The 19509-nt window shown below is 52.9% G+C and overlaps 5 protein-coding genes across 5 annotated transcripts; 3 read left to right on the forward strand and 2 right to left on the reverse strand.

Annotated features, from left to right (window-relative positions):
* Positions 1-281: 281 nt before the first annotated feature.
* TRIREDRAFT_58731 (uncharacterized protein) lies at positions 282-1167 on the reverse strand (the record flags this gene model as incomplete). The annotated part of the gene is made up of 2 exons (XM_006963926.1): positions 282-1010; positions 1066-1167. Coding segments are annotated over 2 exons (831 nt in total), but the record flags the coding sequence as incomplete, so codon positions are not given.
* Positions 1168-2145: 978 nt separating this feature from the next.
* Positions 2146-3032, forward strand: TRIREDRAFT_105748 (uncharacterized protein; the record flags this gene model as incomplete). Its single annotated transcript, XM_006963715.1, has 5 exons — positions 2146-2219; positions 2395-2409; positions 2455-2520; positions 2754-2847; positions 2994-3032. 5 exons carry the CDS (start codon positions 2146-2148, stop codon positions 3030-3032), a joined length of 288 nt encoding a protein of 95 aa, XP_006963777.1.
* Positions 3033-6869: 3837 nt separating this feature from the next.
* Positions 6870-9100, forward strand: TRIREDRAFT_76633 (uncharacterized protein; the record flags this gene model as incomplete). The annotated part of the gene is made up of 3 exons (XM_006963716.1): positions 6870-7585; positions 7651-8609; positions 8670-9100. 3 exons carry the CDS (start codon positions 6870-6872, stop codon positions 8828-8830), a joined length of 1836 nt encoding a protein of 611 aa, XP_006963778.1. The 3' UTR covers positions 8831-9100.
* A 695-nt stretch (positions 9101-9795) lies between these two features.
* On the forward strand, positions 9796-10947 carry TRIREDRAFT_58418 (uncharacterized protein; the record flags this gene model as incomplete). Its single annotated transcript, XM_006963717.1, has 1 exon — positions 9796-10947. One exon carries the CDS (start codon positions 9796-9798, stop codon positions 10945-10947), a length of 1152 nt encoding a protein of 383 aa, XP_006963779.1.
* Positions 10948-17534: 6587 nt separating this feature from the next.
* TRIREDRAFT_105752 (uncharacterized protein) lies at positions 17535-18677 on the reverse strand (the record flags this gene model as incomplete). The annotated part of the gene is made up of 1 exon (XM_006963927.1): positions 17535-18677. The coding sequence occupies one exon, from the start codon at positions 18675-18677 to the stop codon at positions 17535-17537; it is 1143 nt and encodes a 380-aa protein (XP_006963989.1).
* Positions 18678-19509: the final 832 nt, after the last annotated feature.

Consider the following 19509-nt stretch of genomic DNA (forward strand, 5'->3'; position numbering starts at 1 on the left):
GGATAGAAGCAAAATATGCTTATTTCAAAATGGCCAGTGATCTCACCATCTCCTTGTACGCAGAACTTATACATAAGGCACTTTAGTAATCTCGCCATGCGCTTCCTAATATGGATATCCCTCTTGAAAACTGCAAGAGTCACTCTAGCCAACGGTGTGAAATAAGTACATATAAGGGGGAATACTCACAGAAGGAATTATAGGTAAGGTAGTTATCTATAGGAATTGCCCATGTGGACATTCTCAAGTCTATCATCATACTCTAACAAGACCGAAAAGTCTCACGGAGACTTCCTTTCTCCGATCGGAGCAATATGAAAGGCAAGCCGTATTCCCATCGAACCAAGCCTTGAAATAATCTCCTCACACCACAAAGTCTCTTGCAGCTTATTCTCTCGACTGAAGACCTGTAACGCCACGTTCAGGGGAAATAGCATTGCAGCTGGACCGTAAAGTTTCATCTCGGGTCGGAGATGATACCTGACACTTTGACAGATATCGTTTGCCAGAGTCAACTTTCTGTCTGACAAGGCTATGGCTCTTTGCTTTGGGATGTTAGAGTTGTCAATCTCGTGCTTGTCAAAAACAGCTTGCAAAGTCTCCATCGATATCTGCACAACCAAAAGAACACCCCAGTAATGAGTAATGGTGTTGGCGACCAACACATTGGTGAACTCATATGAAATGGGGAATGGACTGCCGGTGTACGAAGGTAGTGCCACGGGCCACCAAAGGAGTCTGGATGCTGCGCTCGTGTTAAGGTTTGTCTCCCAATCTTCGAGGCGAAGCATCTGAGCATTGAAGTCCTTATACAAAGCCACAATATTCTCGCTTTGATCCTTTGGGCCGCTGTTGGAAATGGCATCGAGCCGCTGTAAAAGTGCCGGTAGACCAGAAATCTGATCCAGCAGACTTTGCATCAACGATTTCGATTCTGATGAAAAAGATTTTGCCTTCCAGACGGGCTCATCTAGGAATGTTTCTCTGCGGTGTTGGATGGCTTCAAGAAGCTGTTCCATGTGTGAGTGACGTCGTGGATGGTTTACGCCAGTGTGTTTGACGTACCATGAGCACGCGAAAGCTCGTGAAGAGCTGATGTAGAATGCCATCCTTGAAAGCATCGGGTCCTTTTTCTTGTATTAGCTTGGAGATACCTCGAGTGTGCGTCAGCCAACTATTGTGCTCTGTGTCTAATAGGACCTGAGAAGGAACAATGTCAGTGATCTGCAACAATACCAGGCAGCAATTTTTCGTACTTCAGCAACAGTCAAGCATAATATGACCGTCAGCAACTCCTCGAATGAGCCCTCTTCGATGCTACCGAGGGTAGACGCGAACAAACGAAGTGTCTCGCCATACTCTTCAAGCGCCCGTGGGACGTCGCCCAGAATTACGTAGCCCAACGTCTTGACCGCACACTGAGGAACATCCAGATGAATCGACGCCCGCCCTACAATCGTCGGTAGCAGGGTAACCCAAGAACCGCAAACCCTCGAGTCAAGGCAGGCAGCGGTGCCGTCTACGGTGCTGACCAACGACCTCTCCTCCGGGGGCGTGAAATTCTCAATGATGAGGGAGACAAGATAATCCAGCTCAGAGGCAAACGTCTCGCTAGGCTGTGATACCTGATACTTGATCGCGGGTCCCTTGGTGTGTCGACGTCGCCGCCTTGTCTTGCCTTGTTCGGCGGTTGGTTGGGCATGAAGACGGGGGGGAGCTGGAGATTGAGGATCGTCGGGGACATGTGCTTTTCTTCTCCGGGGTTTGGTAGTCCCGATGCCCCCCTGGACGAAGATGGTCTGGCGGTGATAGCCTCCACATGTCCGTCCTGTTAACAGGCATTGCGAGCAGGACGGGGACTTTCGATCACACTTTTGACCTGGTTATCACAATCTCCTGGCTTGCCAACAGATGGCACAGACTTACCGCTATTCGCCGAGTAGCACAGGTGCTGCATCTCTTGGCTTTCCTAAAGTCGCTCATGTCCGCTTTTGGCACAGATATAATACCCTGCGCAACCTTTATTCCTGGTCTTTCTGCTATTTTGTATTTTGGGGCTCAGCGGATAGGATGGAGAGAGCTGTGCTTGGTATCAGGGCTTGGGCATGTTGTGACCGCGAGTTCCGAGTCGTCGTCCTTGCATTCATGGCTTTGGCCGAAAAAGGAAACAGTTCGCGTTTGAACGTGCAGCTGTTCCCACGTAATAAGATGGCCTGGGGGTAAGCCACATGGGGAAGATGACCAATGCTCACAGTAATCAAAGTCAATGGTGGCATGATATGGTATCAAGGGAAAGGGAGTGTGTCATTGTATGTAGTTCTGCGTTTGTGTCTGGGTTCATTCAAGTTTGTGGTCATCTAAGGGTGAAGAGACTGATTCTTCAATCGCATATAGACGTTATCTCTCTAGGTTAGTCGTTCTCAGCTGTCCTGAAATATGGATGCTATTATACAGTAAGCAATACTCACTTCAGTCCGAAACAATCAAGAAATTGCTCTTGTCATTGTCATCAAGTCTCCTGTAAGTCGCCGCTGGCGCATCAGGCACCAAAGCGCCAACACACACATAGCTAGGCCTTGACATATTGCTGCCTTCGATCAGCGGAAACCTAACAGATCCCGGCTTGATTTTAGCCAAGATTGACTGGAAGAAAGGCCCTCAAAGACCTTTTCCTGGCGGGTCTGTTTCACATCTTTTTTCTTCACATGCTATCCCATCAGGGGTAAAGTAAAATGGCTCACCTATGCCAATAGCAATTTTGATAGCAAATGGGCCGTATCTGGAACGACAAGCCCCTACGAGGCTCTTGTGGCCATATACTCCATCAGCCACCTAAATTGCAAAGTGGTACGTGAGGGAGGTATTTCCCGCTTGCTTGGCTTGAGTCAATTGGTGCGGCTCGATATGGAAATGGGTTGATGAAAAGGCTACCGGGTAGAAGGACGTTTTGATTTACAGGGTGGGATGTCTAGACAACTTCCATCCTGTGACAGGCTTTACTGCTTCTCTCATCTTCAGGATGGGATGTCTAGAGAATTTCCATCCTGTGACGGGGTCCATTGCTTCTCTCTGAAAGAAGACTCTAATCAACAAGGTCAATGACACTCACTTTCTGCGAAAACAAAGAGCATCTCATTCCGAGGATCTAGATGAACCGTTATGCCAGTATGAACTGTCCATAAGATCAGGGCTCTAGCGTAGTTGTGAGCATGTGTTTGATTATTGGAAAAGACGGGGGATGTATAGACACCATATGGATGGATGTAATCGATATGAGAGATATAGGAGATAGATGACCAGTAGAGTCGAGGGTTGTTGCCTAGTAGATCTCTTATATGGAGGTAGTATTGGAGATACGGTATACGTTCGTCGGTGTGGGGAATGATCCCACACAGTCTCACCTGGGGAGCGCTCTTCACCCATGGTTCATGCAAATGACCCAACGATGCAAATTTTGTACGTACCTGTGCTGATGAAACAGGGGCGGTCTGTCCGGGATATCAGCCATCATCAAGAAATGGTACCCTAAATGCCATGCCATTTTGGCAGCTCTTGCCCTCTCTCGACCTCAATCTCGATATGGGATGTCTGCTATTTCCAGAAGTTTCTTACTCATGAAATAACCAAAACCTGGAGAATCAGATTCGTGTAAACCCCCTTGACATCAGACCAGTTTTCATACCATAAGTGGCGTCCTGATGGCCAAATCAATGAAGACGTGCTTGGTCATGAGATGGGATACGGCCAGGTGCTGTCAGCTTACATGAACACACGAGCGGCGTGCCCGGAAGTCCAGACAATGCAGATCGACCTCGCCCAGTGTGGCATACAGTATGTGCATCGTCGGGCTTTACGTTCTGGAAGCTGAGGCCAAACAAAAAGTGGAATATCAAGGATTGTGCCCAAGGGGAAATAAACGCATGATGGTGCCCAGGGGGAAAATATGGACCCTATTGATTTTTTTCATCGATTGAGGCCGATGTATGGGGTTTCTTCTCCATCGAGCCCCTGACTTTGCCATCAGACGGATGGGCCTGGAGAGAGTTGCCCATGGAGAGAGAGTCCCAGTTCTCCGAGGGTGGTGGATGGGTCGAAAAAAATGCGGTTCGCTAGGCACCAGTATTATTCTGCGGGTATTGGAGGAGTCAGCTCCATTTGATCAGCTTGGCAGCATCGCAAGCACTGGAGCAGAAATTGTTCAAGTAAGGGGTACAGAGAAGACTTGTCTTGCGGTTGAGCTGAAAATAGCTCTTCTCCATGATTCGTCTCGACCCAGAAATTGAGAGACATGATAGGGACTAGACTGAGGCAGCAGAGAGAAGGTTAGCTAGCTGTTACAGGTCGATGAGCGGATAAGAGACTTGATCCGGATTGTGAGAGCCTGAGACCCTGATTGATCGACAAGCGCAGGGAAATAAAGCACGAGGACATTGGGGGCAGCAAGACACGTCAGGCGGGAATAATTGTGAGCGGTACATGGAAACGGATCACGGTACTTGCTAGTAGCTCGAGTGTCCAGGCAGCCATATTTGGGATCTGAAGGCGAAGCGAAGGCGTGGCCACGATTCAGTTGCGCCGAGCGTGACGATGAAGCGAGCAGCTCTAGCGCCAGCTGAGCGTGACGAGGCCAAGCAAACGAGGGTCGAATCGAATTCGGCAATATTGCGGATTTGCTGGGATTGGGTGATTGGGTGTAGCGACCGAAAAGTCTTGCCCATTGGACTGACGACGTTGAAGGCGATTCTTCTTCTTCTCCAATTGAATTTGGCGCAGGCGTCGCGAGGCTGAAGCCGCGCAGGCGTGAAAAACAATTTTCCGCCCCATTCACCAAATCACTCTGCACGCTACGAGGCGCTAACACCAGCGACCATTGAAATTCTTCATCAGGGCAATCAGTCAAAGCCTTCGAGAAGCTGCATCGAAACCGCCAGAAGGCGAAAACCAAGTTCATACGGCGTCCTAAGCACTGACTCGGGGTTCCACGGCGCTCCATCTACCGCCTCGGCCGGCGCCTCGTCATTGGCCATAGCGCCCAAGAGGCTGCTCGGCAGGTCCCATCGCGCCTCCATCAGCCTCCATCACCGCGACGTCATCGGGGAGGGATCAGCATCAGGCAGAAGCATTTCGAGGACCCATGGCCCGATGGTTTTTTTTCTCTTCGCAGGGGGGCGTCTGATGCTTGTGCCTGCGCGCGCGCAGAAACTGTCCGATGAGGTGCAGACAGGCGAGGCAAGGGGTGCGCCGCTCGGTCTGCCTCCTCATCGCCAGCAAGGTTTTCGCACGCATCTCGGGGATATTTGTGAGGGAGATCGTGATGGCTAATGCTTCAGCATGGGCAGTCGCTAAGCCAGAGGGCGAGATGTCAATCTACGAGGCACGCGCGATCGGTGCTCTATTACTGCTTCGCCAATGGCCACAACGGCCGGTGGTGGCTCGATTCCTTGGCCCGATCGATGCTCCCCTGCTAGCCTCTAGTCAAGTGCCGTATTCCGGACCAACCGCCGCCACTCACAGCGAGGTTCTGGCGCCGCTGCCGAATCAAGATCGGAAGCCCTGCTTGGCACTTTGAGGCATAGCGCGCTCGTACCACTGCGTGTACTTGTGTGAAAACGCCTGCTTTACGCCGTGGCTGAGGCTAAACGGTGGCGGCCAGGGACTTGGGCCATTGTCATGTTGGAGAAACAGGAAAGTTTGGCAGAGGCAAGTACCCAAATCACTACATGGGCAGAAAGAGCGAGAAGCAGGGAGACCAACGGCCAGAGCGAAGGCGAGGCAGACGAACTCAACTCCCAAAACAGGATGAACGAGGCATGGTCGAGGCCCTATGCGGGGAGGAGATGGCACGATGGCTTCAAAACAAACCGATTATGCTTCCGGGATACGCACCGGTCTAGAACCCAGTTTCCCACGACGAGAGAAGCGATAAGCGCCTGCAGACGAGCGTGGCCTTCGGGCCTGGATTGTGGCACATGTCTCTGCTACATGTCTCGCCTGCAATCATGGCCGAGAACGTGCAGGGTCCCCCGAGTGCTGGGACGTCCGTTCTCGCTGTGCTGTGCTGAGCTGTGTCTCACAGCGCCCCTGTTGCTGAGGATACTGCCCATTGGAGCCGCAAGCATGCGGAGAACATTCCCCAGTCCCCCCAGAAGGGGGAAAAAAAGGAACCTGGCATCAAAATACGGAGTCCTCGTGCTCTGGGATGCCACCCATGCGCTACACAGTACATGTCGTAGTACTTGTACTTGGCCAGCTCTCCGTGTGCCGGCCACATATTCCGAGAACGGCTGCAAGGACACCTGCAGAAGGCGCCATCTCGGAGGGCCTCTTTTCGCATACGGCCGAGAGCAGCATCCGCGTCCGTACTGTAGGCCCGTCAATTGGCTCTTGCATTGTGCGCCTCTGTCGTGTGTGTTAGTGCAAAGCAGGACGATCTCCGAATCTACCAAACTTGTGTTAGGGTGCAAAACTCTATGGGAGGTGTGATGGGGCACTATGGACGTCATATCGACTAGCCTCCGTCGCGTGTGGATATTCCCTGCTCCAGCACCGACATGGTGAGACCCCGACTCTCCATTATTGCCTCCGCCGGCCGCATGCTAATCCTCAGGTGGCTTCTCTGCCTTTGTTGGGCGACTACTCGAGCGAGTCTAGAGTGGGAAGAAGAGAGACAAGGCTACTCGACCTTGGCACAGGTCAGAAGTCTCCGTTCTCTGGACGCTCCTGGTTATATAAAGCCCACGAGTTCGCCTTCCGGTCCCCAATCTTTTCCCCGACTTCACCTTCCCCATACTTTCTCCTCATCCTGTCCCATGTTAGCAAGTTTGTTCTCCGAATAGGCGGAACACAGGCTTGCTTCAACATACATCAATATGCCTGCCCACACCCATTTCTCGGAGGACCCTCCGCAGGTCCTCAACCAACGTGACTTGGACCTCGCCAATGAGCGGCTGAGGTCCGACGGCCAGGGTTCCAGCTCCGATAACATCGAGAAGCAGGAGGACGCTGGCCTCCCCACCGGTAACGCGAACAACCTGGAGAAGCTCGGCACCAACGACAAGTACGAGATCACCGAGGATGACTGTTACGAGGAGCTCGGATACTGCTTCCCCACGTGGAAGAAGTGGTTCATCCTGACGGTCATCTTCTGGGTTCAAGTGTCCATGAACTTCAACACGTCTCTGTACTCCAACGCCATCCCTGGCATCGCTGAGGAGTTCCACGTCAGCGAGCAGGCGGCGCGGTGCGGTGCCATGATCTTCTTGGTTCTCTACGCCTTTGGTTGCGAGCTCTGGGCGCCTTGGTCAGAAGAGTTTGGCCGCTGGCCGGTCCTGCAGCTCTCTCTGTTCCTGGTCAACGTTTGGCAGCTCCCTGTCGCGCTGGCGCCCAACTTTGCCTCCATCATGGTTGGTCGTGCTCTTGGCGGTCTCTCCTCAGCTGGTGGCTCCGTCACCCTGGGAATGATTGCGGATATGTGGGAGGCGGATAACCAGCAATACGCTGTCGCCTACGTCGTCTTCTCCTCTGTCGGTGGATCTGTCCTGGGCCCCATTGTCGGTGGCTTTACCGAGAAGTACCTGGCCTGGAGGTGAGTAGCCTAGCCATCATCGTTGCAACTTTTCTGGTTGACATCCGCTTACACTGCATTTACAGATGGTCCATCTGGGTCCAGCTCATTCTTGGCGGCTTCGTCCAGCTGCTCCACTTCTTCACCGTCCCCGAGACCCGAACCACCATCATCATGAACCGCATTGCCAAGAAGCGCCGTGAGGCCACGGGCCAGAACATCTGGGGACCGGACGAGCTTGTTCCCTTCCGGGACCGCTTCTCGGCCAAGGAGGTTCTCACCACCTGGGTCCGCCCCTTCAAGATGTTCCTCACCGAGCCCATCGTTCTGGTGCTCTCCCTGCTTTCTGGCTTTTCCGACGCCCTCATCTTCATGTTCATCCAGTCTTTTGCCCTGGTGTACCAGCAGTGGGGATTCGGCACTGTTGAGATTGGACTGAGCTTCATCCCCATCGGTATCGGCTATGTCATTGCGTGGCTCCTCTTCATCCCGGCCATCAAGCGCAACATCAAGGAGCGACAGGCCAAGCCCAACGACGAGCGTGCTCAGTACGAGTCCCGTCTCTGGTTCCTCTTGTACACGGCTCCTTGCTTGCCCATTGGCCTCATCGGCTTCGCCTGGACCATCCAGGGCCCTCCCATCCACTGGATCGGCTCTATGATCTTTGTTGCCATTGTCGGCATTGCCAACTACGCCATCTACATGGCCACGATCGACTACATGATCTGCGCCTACGGTCCCTACTCTGCCTCCGCCACCGGTGGTAACGGCTGGGCTCGAGACTTCCTGGCTGGTGTTCTCACCATTCCCGCCCTGCCCTTCTTCCAGAACATTGGCAAGTCAAGCGGACACAACCTGGAGTACGCTAGCACCATCCTGTTCTGTATCTCCTTCGTCCTGGTCGTGGCAGTCTATGTCATCTACTGGAAGGGCCCGGATCTGCGTCACAAATCGCCCTTTGCTCAGCGGCTGGCCGATGCTCGTATGGAGCAGACTAATGAAGGCCGCCACGGCAGCATCTCGTACGATCCTGCGACGCGCCGATGTAAGTTGATGCCCACCATTGCACTCACCTCGCGACTCGATGCTAATTCGCCTTTGACAGCTTCCGCATCAGGCGCTAGTAACCTGCGGCCCGACAACACCAGGCGCTACAGCCAGCAGCATCGCTTCTTTGGCGAGAGCAGAGTCACCCCTCGGGGTACTCCCAGAGGAACGCCCGCTGCTAGCCGGCGGCCGTCTGTCAACGTTCCTGCGAGAAAGTAGAACTTTGGCCTCGAAAAGGGTGTGGGAGGGGAGTTGCATATATAATTGCATGGCTTGGACATGACTTACGGGATAGGGGGATACCTGTATTATTTTCGCTTGCCTTTTTTTTCTCTTGTTATCATAATACCCCGGTCTTTGCATAGCATGGGCATTACGGATGTTTTTTATCGTGCTATAAGAGGGCAGTTTGAGAAATGGGTAGCTTGGGTTGGCCTTTTGTGATGCAAGCCCTTTCGAATGAAGAATAAAGGAGTAACGGTATCTTACAAACACATGCCCACTCGTCTGCTGCGTGATGCTGCATGTGATTATGTATGTCATGCTGCGTGTAATGCAGGAGTGCTTCCTGCAGGATTCTGACAGCCGCAAGCGTGAGATGCCTCTATAAGCCGTCTTCATCATGTCAGCCTGCTTCAACATGCCCAGGAGGATGAGGATTGAGGATTGTGTAAAGAGCTGGTGGCTACTTGTGAATCTTTTACATGCCTTACTTATAAGAACGCCTAGCCTACCAAATGCGTACATCGCCGACACCATGACTTTTGAGGTTGGATGGTTGTCGGTACGGAGAACTCAAGAAGGATAAATGGAATTATCACGAAAATAGTTTCCAGTCTGGGCAAGATTAGGTATTCAAACTCCGCAAGTATATCCGACTATGGGCGGAGGAATGCTTCTCCCCCGCGCAGGATTCTGCCCTCGCTGGATGAGGGAGGTTATGAATCCCCTGGGGTTAATTTGTCGATAACCACAATACTTATAAAGCAGTCTCAAAATTCAATGTTCATCATGCGGGTTCAGTATACATACAGAAGATCAATGTGACTATACTCTGGTTATTTGCTGAATGACCGACTTGTGTAACCGTCTTGGCCATTCTTCTGGCCAGCGCATCCTACAATCTCATTCCTCCCCCCTCCCCTTCAAGCTGCATAACACCCCCTCATCAAGAGCACACAAACATGGCACAGATTCACGGCCACTGCGACCCCCAATTCGAGGCGCTCAAAGCCCTCTTCCAGAAGAACCTCGACTCAAAAGCAGAGATTGGCGCCTCCATCACGGTAAACCTAGGCGGCAAAAACGTCGTCGACCTATACGGCGGCTTCACCGACGAAGCGTGTACCCGGCCCTGGGAAGCCGACACCATTGTCGGCGTGTGGTCGTCTACAAAGGGCGTGACGAGCCTTGCCCTCCTGATGCTCATCGATCGCGGCCTGGTCGATCCTTATGAGAAAGTTGCCAAGTACTGGCCCGAGTTTGCGGCGAACGGCAAGGAGGATATTGAGATTCGGCACCTGCTGTCGCATACCTCGGGGCTTTCTGCGTGGGAAGACAGAATCACCCTGGAAGAAATGTGCAATCAGGATTTTGCGGCGAGTAAGCTTGCTGCTCAGGCGCCCTTGTGGAAGCCCGGCAGCGCGTCTGCATATCATGTTTTTACTTTTGGCGTCCTCATCACGGAGGTCATACGCCGCGTCACGGGAAAGTCCCTGAAGGAGTTTGTCGCAGAGGAGATTGCCGGCCCCTTGGGCGCGGATTTCCAGATTGGACTAAAGAACGAGGATATCACGAGGACGAGCGATGTGATTCCGCAAAAGGATGAGCCGTCGCCGGCGAGGGGATTGCCCGAGGAGGGATCCGTGGCGTTCAAGTCGATGATGCATCCGGGCTTGGACACGGGCATGCTGCAGAGGGAGGAGATTCGGAGGGCGGATCTGGGGTCGCTGAACGGGTTTACGAATGCGAGGGGGATGAATCGGATCTTTTCCGTGTTGGCGCTGGGCGGAGAGGTTGATGGGGTGCGGCTGTTGTCGCAGAAGACGATTGAGCTTGTCTTTGAGGAGATGGCGGATGGGATCGATCTGGCGACGGGGATGCCGGTGAGCTGGGGGGTTGGGTATGCGCTTGGGGGAAGAGGGTTTGTGGACTTTATGCCGACGGGGAGGATTGGCGTGTGGGGAGGCTGGGGGGGTTCGCTGTTTGTGTTTGATGCGGATAGGGGGCTGACTTTTACGTATGCGATGAACCAGATGTCACATCGGATCATGGCGGAGGGGAGGGAGGGCCAGTATGTGAGGGCTGTGTATGAGTCGTTGGGGGTGGAGGTGTGATGGTTGCCGAAGGGGATGCTCTGATGTCCCCTGGATATTATTATACTGGTGCGTGTTAATCACCTCGAGATTTTGATTATATATTGACCTAGGTTATGAGGTTTTAACTTCATCTCTCTCTCTCTCTTTCACATGGCAAAGAGAGGCATGAGCCCCCTCTTCCTCCTCCAGTGATTTGTCGACTGGAACAGCTCAAAACAGCCCTTGAGCGTCCACCCCCATCTATCAAGAAACTCTACAGTTACTTCCCAAGCGGCCAGATCCCAGGGCTCCCCCCACAAGATGAAGCCCGATTCCTTCTGACTGCCGTCCAGCCCAACCATCCAATGGCATAGACTATCCGGATCGTATCGGTGTTGCTCAGCTGCTGCGCATGAGCCGGCTTCGAGGCGTAGCAGGTTATCTCTCATTTCTGGAAACGGCAGAATATCAATCCATGGATGGTGTGGCGTGGTCCTCTGCAGAGATGTAGGCGAAAGGCTCTTTGGCAATGAGATGTGGTGGTGTTGGTGACGGGCTGGAAACTCCCGTGTGAGGGAGGATGCCCGAGGTGAGAACGGAGAAGGTGTATCGTCGTCTAGAAGGTCCGTCGGCGATAACCCAACTATGGAGGTAATGGTGCCAAATGCCCGCATGATGTTGAACTGCATGATGCACAAGAGGTGGTCGTTGGAGGGCGAAGGCTTCGCGTGGCGCCCGAGCTTGAGGGCCCGGAATTGCGTAGCTACCGCGGCCGGGTCGGTGTACCAGGGAGCTGGTTCGATGCGTGTATCTACATTAGGGGGCCTGTTGGCAGGTCTCTGTTTACAGTCATGGTGACTATCATCATGGTCCGCGTATCCCGTTGGTGTCCGACAGAGCACGACTTGGAATTCCCTTGCCGGGGAGGGGGAGGAGGCATGGCCCAGGTCTAAACACTCAGCTGTTGTCTCATTGACAGCTTTGGCCGGTGTCTCTTCCAATGTCCCGAGCATCCGCTTTCTCCTCAGGCGATATGCTCTCTGATTCAGCCTGTTCTGCACTCTTCGCCGCAGGTTGGGGTTCGACGTGCCTTTCCATTCGTCCTCTGCGTTGAGCATGATGGGACTTTGATGAGAAGCAGACTGAATAATACCGTACTGAAAGTGGATGTTACGCAGTTGAAGAAGAGAGATGGAAACGCTGTATATGGCGGCTCATCCCTGTTATGGCTCTCCTTCTTACGCTAGTTGATGCACTCTGCTTACACCTTGACTGCGATTGGTGCGGTGAGCCTCCGCAGGCAATTCCGCCAGGTTTGGGCTTAGACTTGATGAAGTAGCTGCTGATACGGAAGTCTTTGAACCGACTAGGTAGGAAGAGCTGCCGTGTCTAATTGGGTCGTCCTTATACCAGATATTTATTGTCTTCATCGAGGATGTAGTTTATGGAAAACCAAAGCCTAAGGTCATTGTAGCTGATACACGTTCACTGAAAGAATTACATGCCCCGAACTCTCTTACACCAGAGTTCATCAACGGATGCCGAGGAGGCCAAGGCATGGCCACGAAATCTTCATCGTAACCCGCAAAAGACATACGACATATTTATTGGTTCACAACAATGGCCCTATGAAGCATCAACCTTTAACAAATCAACAATGAGCAAACCAACAGACTTTGCAATGAATCCGGAAAACCTGCAGCCAACGCCTATATCCGGAATATGAAGCATTGTGAGCGTTTCACAAAGACAAACACCACGGCAATGAAGGTCTGCCAGCCATCGTACGTTCATTCGCATCACCAGGGGAAACAACGCTCCATTGGACCACTTGCTTGACATCGCCTGAACATGCTCACAGTACTCCGTACACCCTTCACCAATACCTACCTGTTGGGCGATTGAATATACACACACGTGACTTTCAACCATACGCACATAATAGCGCCTTCTTACATACTATTTCTGCTGACATTCAAACACGCACATACACAATGGTTCAACCATGCGCACACATTAGCGTTATCCGACATACCTTTACGAGTACATGACAGGATATGGGACAAACAGATACGCATATACAGAAATGCTCCGTGATAAGCGATGGAATCAGTGGCCCCTAATCTCTTCAAGGAGCCAATCTCGAGTTGATCCGCCCGCAGTGGGAGAGAAGACGCCTGATGTGTCCTGCGCTAGCACACGTCTTGAGTCGTATTCCCGATTTGGCAAACGACGATGTCAAGGAATATGGAGAACCAGGAATCGAGATACTGTGTTGGTGCCTTTCACTTACTGTGCTATTGCATAATGAGAATACGATGTCGTCGAATGCCAAATCAGGAACTCGAAAAGCTTCGTATGACAAGACGATGATACGACGATTGAAGAGAGGAAATTAGACAAGTTGAAGCCTATATATAAAGAAGCATTGCCCATCATGGACACCGGAAGCCTCTCGCGCAGCACCAAGCAGCCATACCAAACAACCAGCACATTTCATTAACACAAACGCCTTTACTCCTATCCTCCAACATGTCCAAGAGAGTCAACAACCTCCCCGGCGCTGCTCCCCCGCCCAAGAGCCTGCTGGGCTACCATCGCCAGCTCGCTCCCGCAGCTGCTGTCAAAGTCAGCCCTCTCTGCCTCGGGGGCATGGGCTTTGGCACGGCCTGGGAGGACATCATGGGCAGCTGCGACAAGGAAAAGTCATTTGAGCTGATGGACTACTTTTACAGTCAGGGGGGCAACTTTATCGACACGTGAGTTTGCTTGCTCTCTGACAATGTGAGCCGTTTCCAAGATATGCTGATGTTGCAAGGCTTCAGGGCAAACAACTACCAGAACGGCGAGTCTGAGGCAATCATTGGCGAATGGATGAAAACCCGTGACAACCGGGAAGAAATCATCCTCGCCACCAAGTACACGTCTCCTTGGCGGCTGGCTGAACAAGACACGCGGATCCAGTCCAACTTTGGCGGAAACAACAAAAAGTCCTTGACGGTTGCCATTGAGGCCAGTCTCAAGAACCTGCAGACATCCTACATTGACCTGGCATGACTACCCCTTCTGCTGCCTCAGCCGTATGCACAAAGACTAAACGATACTTCCACAGTACTACGTTCATACCTGGGACTTTACCACAAGCATCCCAGAGCTCATGCACTCGCTGCACAACCTCGTCGTCGCCGGCAAGGTCCTCTACCTCGGCATCTCCAGTACCCCAGCATGGGTCGTCGCCAAGGCCAACGAGTACGCCCGCCAAAAGGGGCTCACCCAGTTCTCCGTCTACCAGGGCCAATGGAACGCCGCCGAGCGAGAGATTGAGCGCGATGTCATCCCCATGTGCATCGACGAAGGCATGGCCCAGGCGCCCTTTGGCGTCTTGGGGATGGGCTACTTCCGCACCTCTGCCCAGCGGGCTGCCGAGAAGGAGGAGGAGAGGGACGGACGAAAGGTGCCCTTTGTCGACAAGCCGCAAAAGACAATCATGGCAGACACGCTGGAGAAGATAGCCGTGGCGCGCGGCACGTCCATCACCAGCATTGCTCTGGCTTGGGTCCGGACCAAGGCTCCTTATTGCTTTCCCATCCTGGGCGGTCGCAAGATTGAACAGCTCAAGGCGAACATCGACGCGTTGGCGATTGACCTCAGCGAGGAGGAGAAGGAGACGATTGAGAGCGCGGTGCCGTTCCACTTTGGATATCCGCAGGAGTTTTTGGGTGGCGCCAAGGGTGCTATATATCCGCAAGATGCGTGGACGACCAAGAGATTGGGCCACTTTGACTGGGTGACGCCGCCACAGGTACGTTGATGCTGATGCGGGAGGGTGTGAGAATGCTAACGGCTGGTAGGCACCGAAGCCTCACCCTCTGTGAATCGTGGGAACTGGAAAGTCATGCCAGGAGGCTCTGGCTGGTTGTGTATCTACTACATATGAAGCGAGAATTTGTCAGTTATAGGTTTGGTGTCTCAATTTGAACCAAGCCTATTCAGCAGCAGCTCCGGTTCCTGATCTCCTCGAGTTCAACTCGCCTATCCTACCGTCACCTCACACCGACGAATTTGGGGTAGGTATGTAATTATCCGAATAGCACCAAAAGCTCTCCCATACTGTGTTAGTTTGTCTGAGCCAAGCCACAAGCCGAGTCCTCTTACATGTCGTGCGAGTAGCGAGCGAAAGCCGAAGCCTTATTTAACACGCAGAGAGAAGCTCACGAGTCCTTTTCCTCGACAGCTCACTCATTCATAGCCTCTTCCCTCTCTACTTTCATTACGCAGGAACAGTAACTGCAATGCCTCCGGATGGCAACTTCAGCGTGTTTGCTCTCTCGTCAAAGCCGGGCGAGAACCAAGCCGCTTCGGCGCCGCAAGTAGACGATCTCGGGCGAGAGCCACGGCAGCGGAAGCGGCATGTCAAGTCTCGCGCTGGATGCTTCACGTGTAAGTCATCCAGAGTAAAGGTATGGCTGCAGCCTCCGTTAAAAACACTGTAGTGCTCGAAACGGGTAACATTCTGCTCACAACGCAACCAGTGCGACGAAGCCCGCCCCGTCTGCTCGAGGTGCTCTTCCAAAAACTTGCCCTGCCATTATGAGTTTGGCATCATGGCGATGCTGCCAAAGCTCTCCCGACAGCAAATCTACAACCGGAGAACCGGGCCTGGTCCCATCCCCAAGTCTCTGGACCAGGGCCTCGACATGTCCAGTCTGCAGCTCATGTATCATTTTGATCATTACACAGCGCCAACCCTCGCTTTCGGCAGCTCCGTATGGAGAGACGGCGTTCTTCCTTTGGCGCTGAATGTCTGTAAAACGCATGTTTCCCCCCATGATCCAGCCATGTTGACGCTCCGTTAGAACGAAGTTGTGATGCACGCCGTGCTCATGATTGCGGCATCCCACCAACGAAGTCTCTCGCCCAACAACCCAGCGCACAACAAATCCATGGCCTATCATCTCGACCTCACCCTCTCCGGCTTCAGAGATCTTCTATCCCAAGGCACCGACGACTTCAACCACGACGTCATCATCGCCTGCGCCCTTCTCCTAGTGCACTACGCCTGGTCGATGCCCTTTTTCGCCTACGAAGACGACAAGATCGACATGAAGACCGAGCCCGACAGGCTGCTCAAATTCGCCGCCGGCCTCAAGACGGTCATGAAGGCCATGAAGGAGGACAAGAGATACACAACCGGCATCTTCAAAGCGCCCATGTCCTACGACAGCATCGACGAGTTCCGGCGCTTCGAAGCGACGCTAGGCGAGACGTTTGTCTTTGACGACTTCTTCTTCAGCGCCCGAACGGTTCCTCTCACCGCCGTCGACGGCTGCTGCTTTGATTCTGGAGACTTCAACGCCTGTGACCGACTTACACCGCTTCTCCGAACCATGGATGCCGTTTCAAAGGGCCGGGTCATCAAGCCTTTGCTGCCGCAGATAGAGGTCTACACTCTCTTTTGGCCTGCGAAAGCGTCCAGGGAGTTTGAGGAGGAGGTTTCGCAGAACCAGACGCAGGCTCTGGTCATTATGCTCTGCTTCTACGCCACTGCTTGGCGGCTTCTTTCCAGGGAGGTTTGGTGGGCCACGACGCGCACAAAGGTCATGTGCGAGTCTATCTTTGAGCACTTGGACAGGCATAGAGATGAGATGTGGACGGCGGATGTTGACAATATTCGTTGCTATTTCAGGTTTGCGCCGAACGGAGCTGGTGGGTGGGAAATTGATAGTCCAAATTTCAACTGCTCCGAATAGAGGGGGGAGGGCGTTATCATGGCCTCCATCTCAAAGAAGCACACACACACACACAATCATTAATTCTTCATCTCTTTGTTTCTGGCCAGTGTAAAAGAAAATTGTGAGCATTCGTGTAAATCATAAGCGGAGCAAAAACAAAAAGGGCAAAAAATGAAGCGACCACGCCAGGAGTCGAACCTGGAATCTCTAGAGAAGGTGTTGAGAACCGAAATCTAGCGCCTTAGCCATTAGGCCACGCGGCCGATTTGATATGTTTGAGCGAACCCTATCGGTGTACATAAAGCAAGCAAATTTTCAACAGCGGCCAGTGTCAAGGATTGTAGACACATGGACTCTATAATGAGCTGGATATAGATGCTAGGTCTGTTTACTCAGTGAAAGCGACTACGGCTCTCCCTTGCAAGCTGGGACAATGAGGATTGGTCGTGCCGGAACCGCTCGACGGAGGCGCCGGAGCTACGCCGAGACCAATGCCGATGCCGATTGCCTGTTCCGGTAATTGTCGCGGAGCTGCTTTCACAAGGATTTGTAGGCAGAATACGAACTGGAATCCGTTCATGTATAAATAAGACCAGCTCGTCATGCTTCTATTATGCATTCAAATGAAAATAGCCATGCATCGTACAATGCCATATACCCATCAGCCCAGGCAGCATCCAGAATTACAGGCATAACGTACATTCAACAAGTCCCAAGAACCAATCTAAACCACAAAAGACAGACAGGAAGAACATGCAAAGAGTCGCACCCAAGAAGCCAAGAAGCAAACCATGAAAAGAAACAACGAAACGAGAACCCTCCATCTATCTTGCTCCATCCCTCCTCGCACGCACACATCTCACCTCCCCCTCCCCCAACAACAAGAGCAACAACTCAGTGATCCTCCACATTCTCATCTCGTCCCGGATACATGATGTCCTGGATGATCACAGCACGAACATGGTTCACAAAGACAAAGATGAAGATGGTAAAGATGCAGCAGCTCATACCAATAGTAACCCACTGCAGACTAGGACTAAGCAACTCCTTGGCAATGGAAATCGTCGCCAGCGTAAAGCCCGTGTTGGGAAACACCATGGCCCACCAGCCCAGATGGAAATACTTTGGCGGCGACGAGACAACAGCAATGACGGCAATGCCAAACCACCAGAAGCTCAGCGCCCACAGGAACACGGCGACGAGGATAGCCACGACCTGGATGACGCTCTTGTCGATGCCCAGCTCGCTGATGCCCTCAGGCACGCCGTTGGCCATGCCGACCAGGGCCAAGGCGGTAAATGCCGGCGGACCGACGCACATGAAGAGACCGGGTCGATGCTCCCGGTTGGGCAGGCCGAACTGGAGCAGGCGCCCAATCATGTGGGCGTACATGAGGATGGCCACAGACATGCCGAGGCCCTGGCAGGTGAGGCCGGCGACTAGGATGGGCATCGCATCGAACTCGGGCTGCGTGCCCGCGATGACGGATGCAATGGTTCCTGAAAGCATGATGGGGAAGATGGGCAGAATCAAGGTTGGCATGAAGGTCTTGAGGCTGAGGTTATGGGCCGCAAAGACGTAGCTGTACTGGCCCAGGGCTAGAACCGCCGTCAGGGCGACGTACACCCAGAATGCAATCTTGACGGCAGGTTCCAGTATCGGATGGTCGTCCGGTATGGCATAACGCTGCGTGCTCGTGATGATGGTGGCCAGAGACAGGAAGAATGTGGGGACGAAGAAGCCTTCACGGGGATGAGTGATGGACCGGACAAACTCTCCGGCGTGTAGGAAGAAGCGAGCCATCATGGCCATTGTCACCAAGGAAAAGATGATGAGGTTGATAATGTATACGACTAAGCCAATCACCCTTTCGCCCGCGAACTGGTATGGCTGTGCGTAGATGAGCAGGGAGAGACCCCCCGTGCTCATGGGCAGAGTGTACCACGCCCATGTGAAGTGCTGAAGCCTCTGTCGGATAGGAAGCTTTGGTCGGTTCGGGTCGTTTATGTCGACGGCATGAGGGAATGCCGCTTTCATCTCTTTGTCGTGGCGGGCGGACCGCTCGTCATCTGGGACGGGAGTGTTTGTGCGAGTGACATCGCCAGAGAAGGTTCGCGTGTGGCTGGATACGAGGTGTCCCCTTTCAACATCGCTGTCGTCCATAGGACCAAATGGTCTCGTCATCTTTTTCTTGTAGTTGTGGTCGATTCTATCAGGGGGTATCGAAAAGCAAAACTGTTTCCTTGGACGGGTATGTGCTGTGAGAGAGCCCAGCTAAAGCGGCAAGTATAAGTCAAACAAAAAAGTCTCAGAGCAGTATCAAACGAGAGCTCATCAAAGGAATGTCTAGAATGGAAATTGGAAGAAAAGACTTTTGTTTTTTTGTTCTGTTTAGACACTTCCTTCGAACAAGCCCTCGGCCACCGTTCGAGGACCTTTCATATCTAAGTACTACTCCTGCTGCGCACAATCTCTCTCCACCCCGGGGTCTGTTTGCTCTTGGGCCACTTTGACGAAATTCAAGACCCTTGCCCTCTCTCTTACCCCCCCGGCAGCTCCCTGACATCCGGTGGCCCCCTTCGAAGGGACAAGCAAAGAACGGGCAGATGGCGAATGGAGATGTGCTGCGCACAGAGGGTCTGACTCAAGAGAGTTGCAGCAAAAGCTCAGACGTCGCAATCAAGGTCCATCCGTCTCATGGCTAAGAAAATAGGTGTCTCCCATTCGATGAGTTCGATGCGTTTTGTCAGGTCTCCAGAACAAAAGCTACGTCGGTTATTCCGCCCGAGGGCGTCTCTGCAGCAGTATCAACATACGATGCCTCGTCCATATCGAACAACCGTAATACTCCCCCCCCCCCCCCCCCCCC

Source organism: Trichoderma reesei, assembly GCF_000167675.1.
Source record: "Trichoderma reesei QM6a unplaced genomic scaffold TRIREscaffold_5, whole genome shotgun sequence".
NCBI lineage: Eukaryota > Fungi > Ascomycota > Sordariomycetes > Hypocreales > Hypocreaceae > Trichoderma > Trichoderma reesei.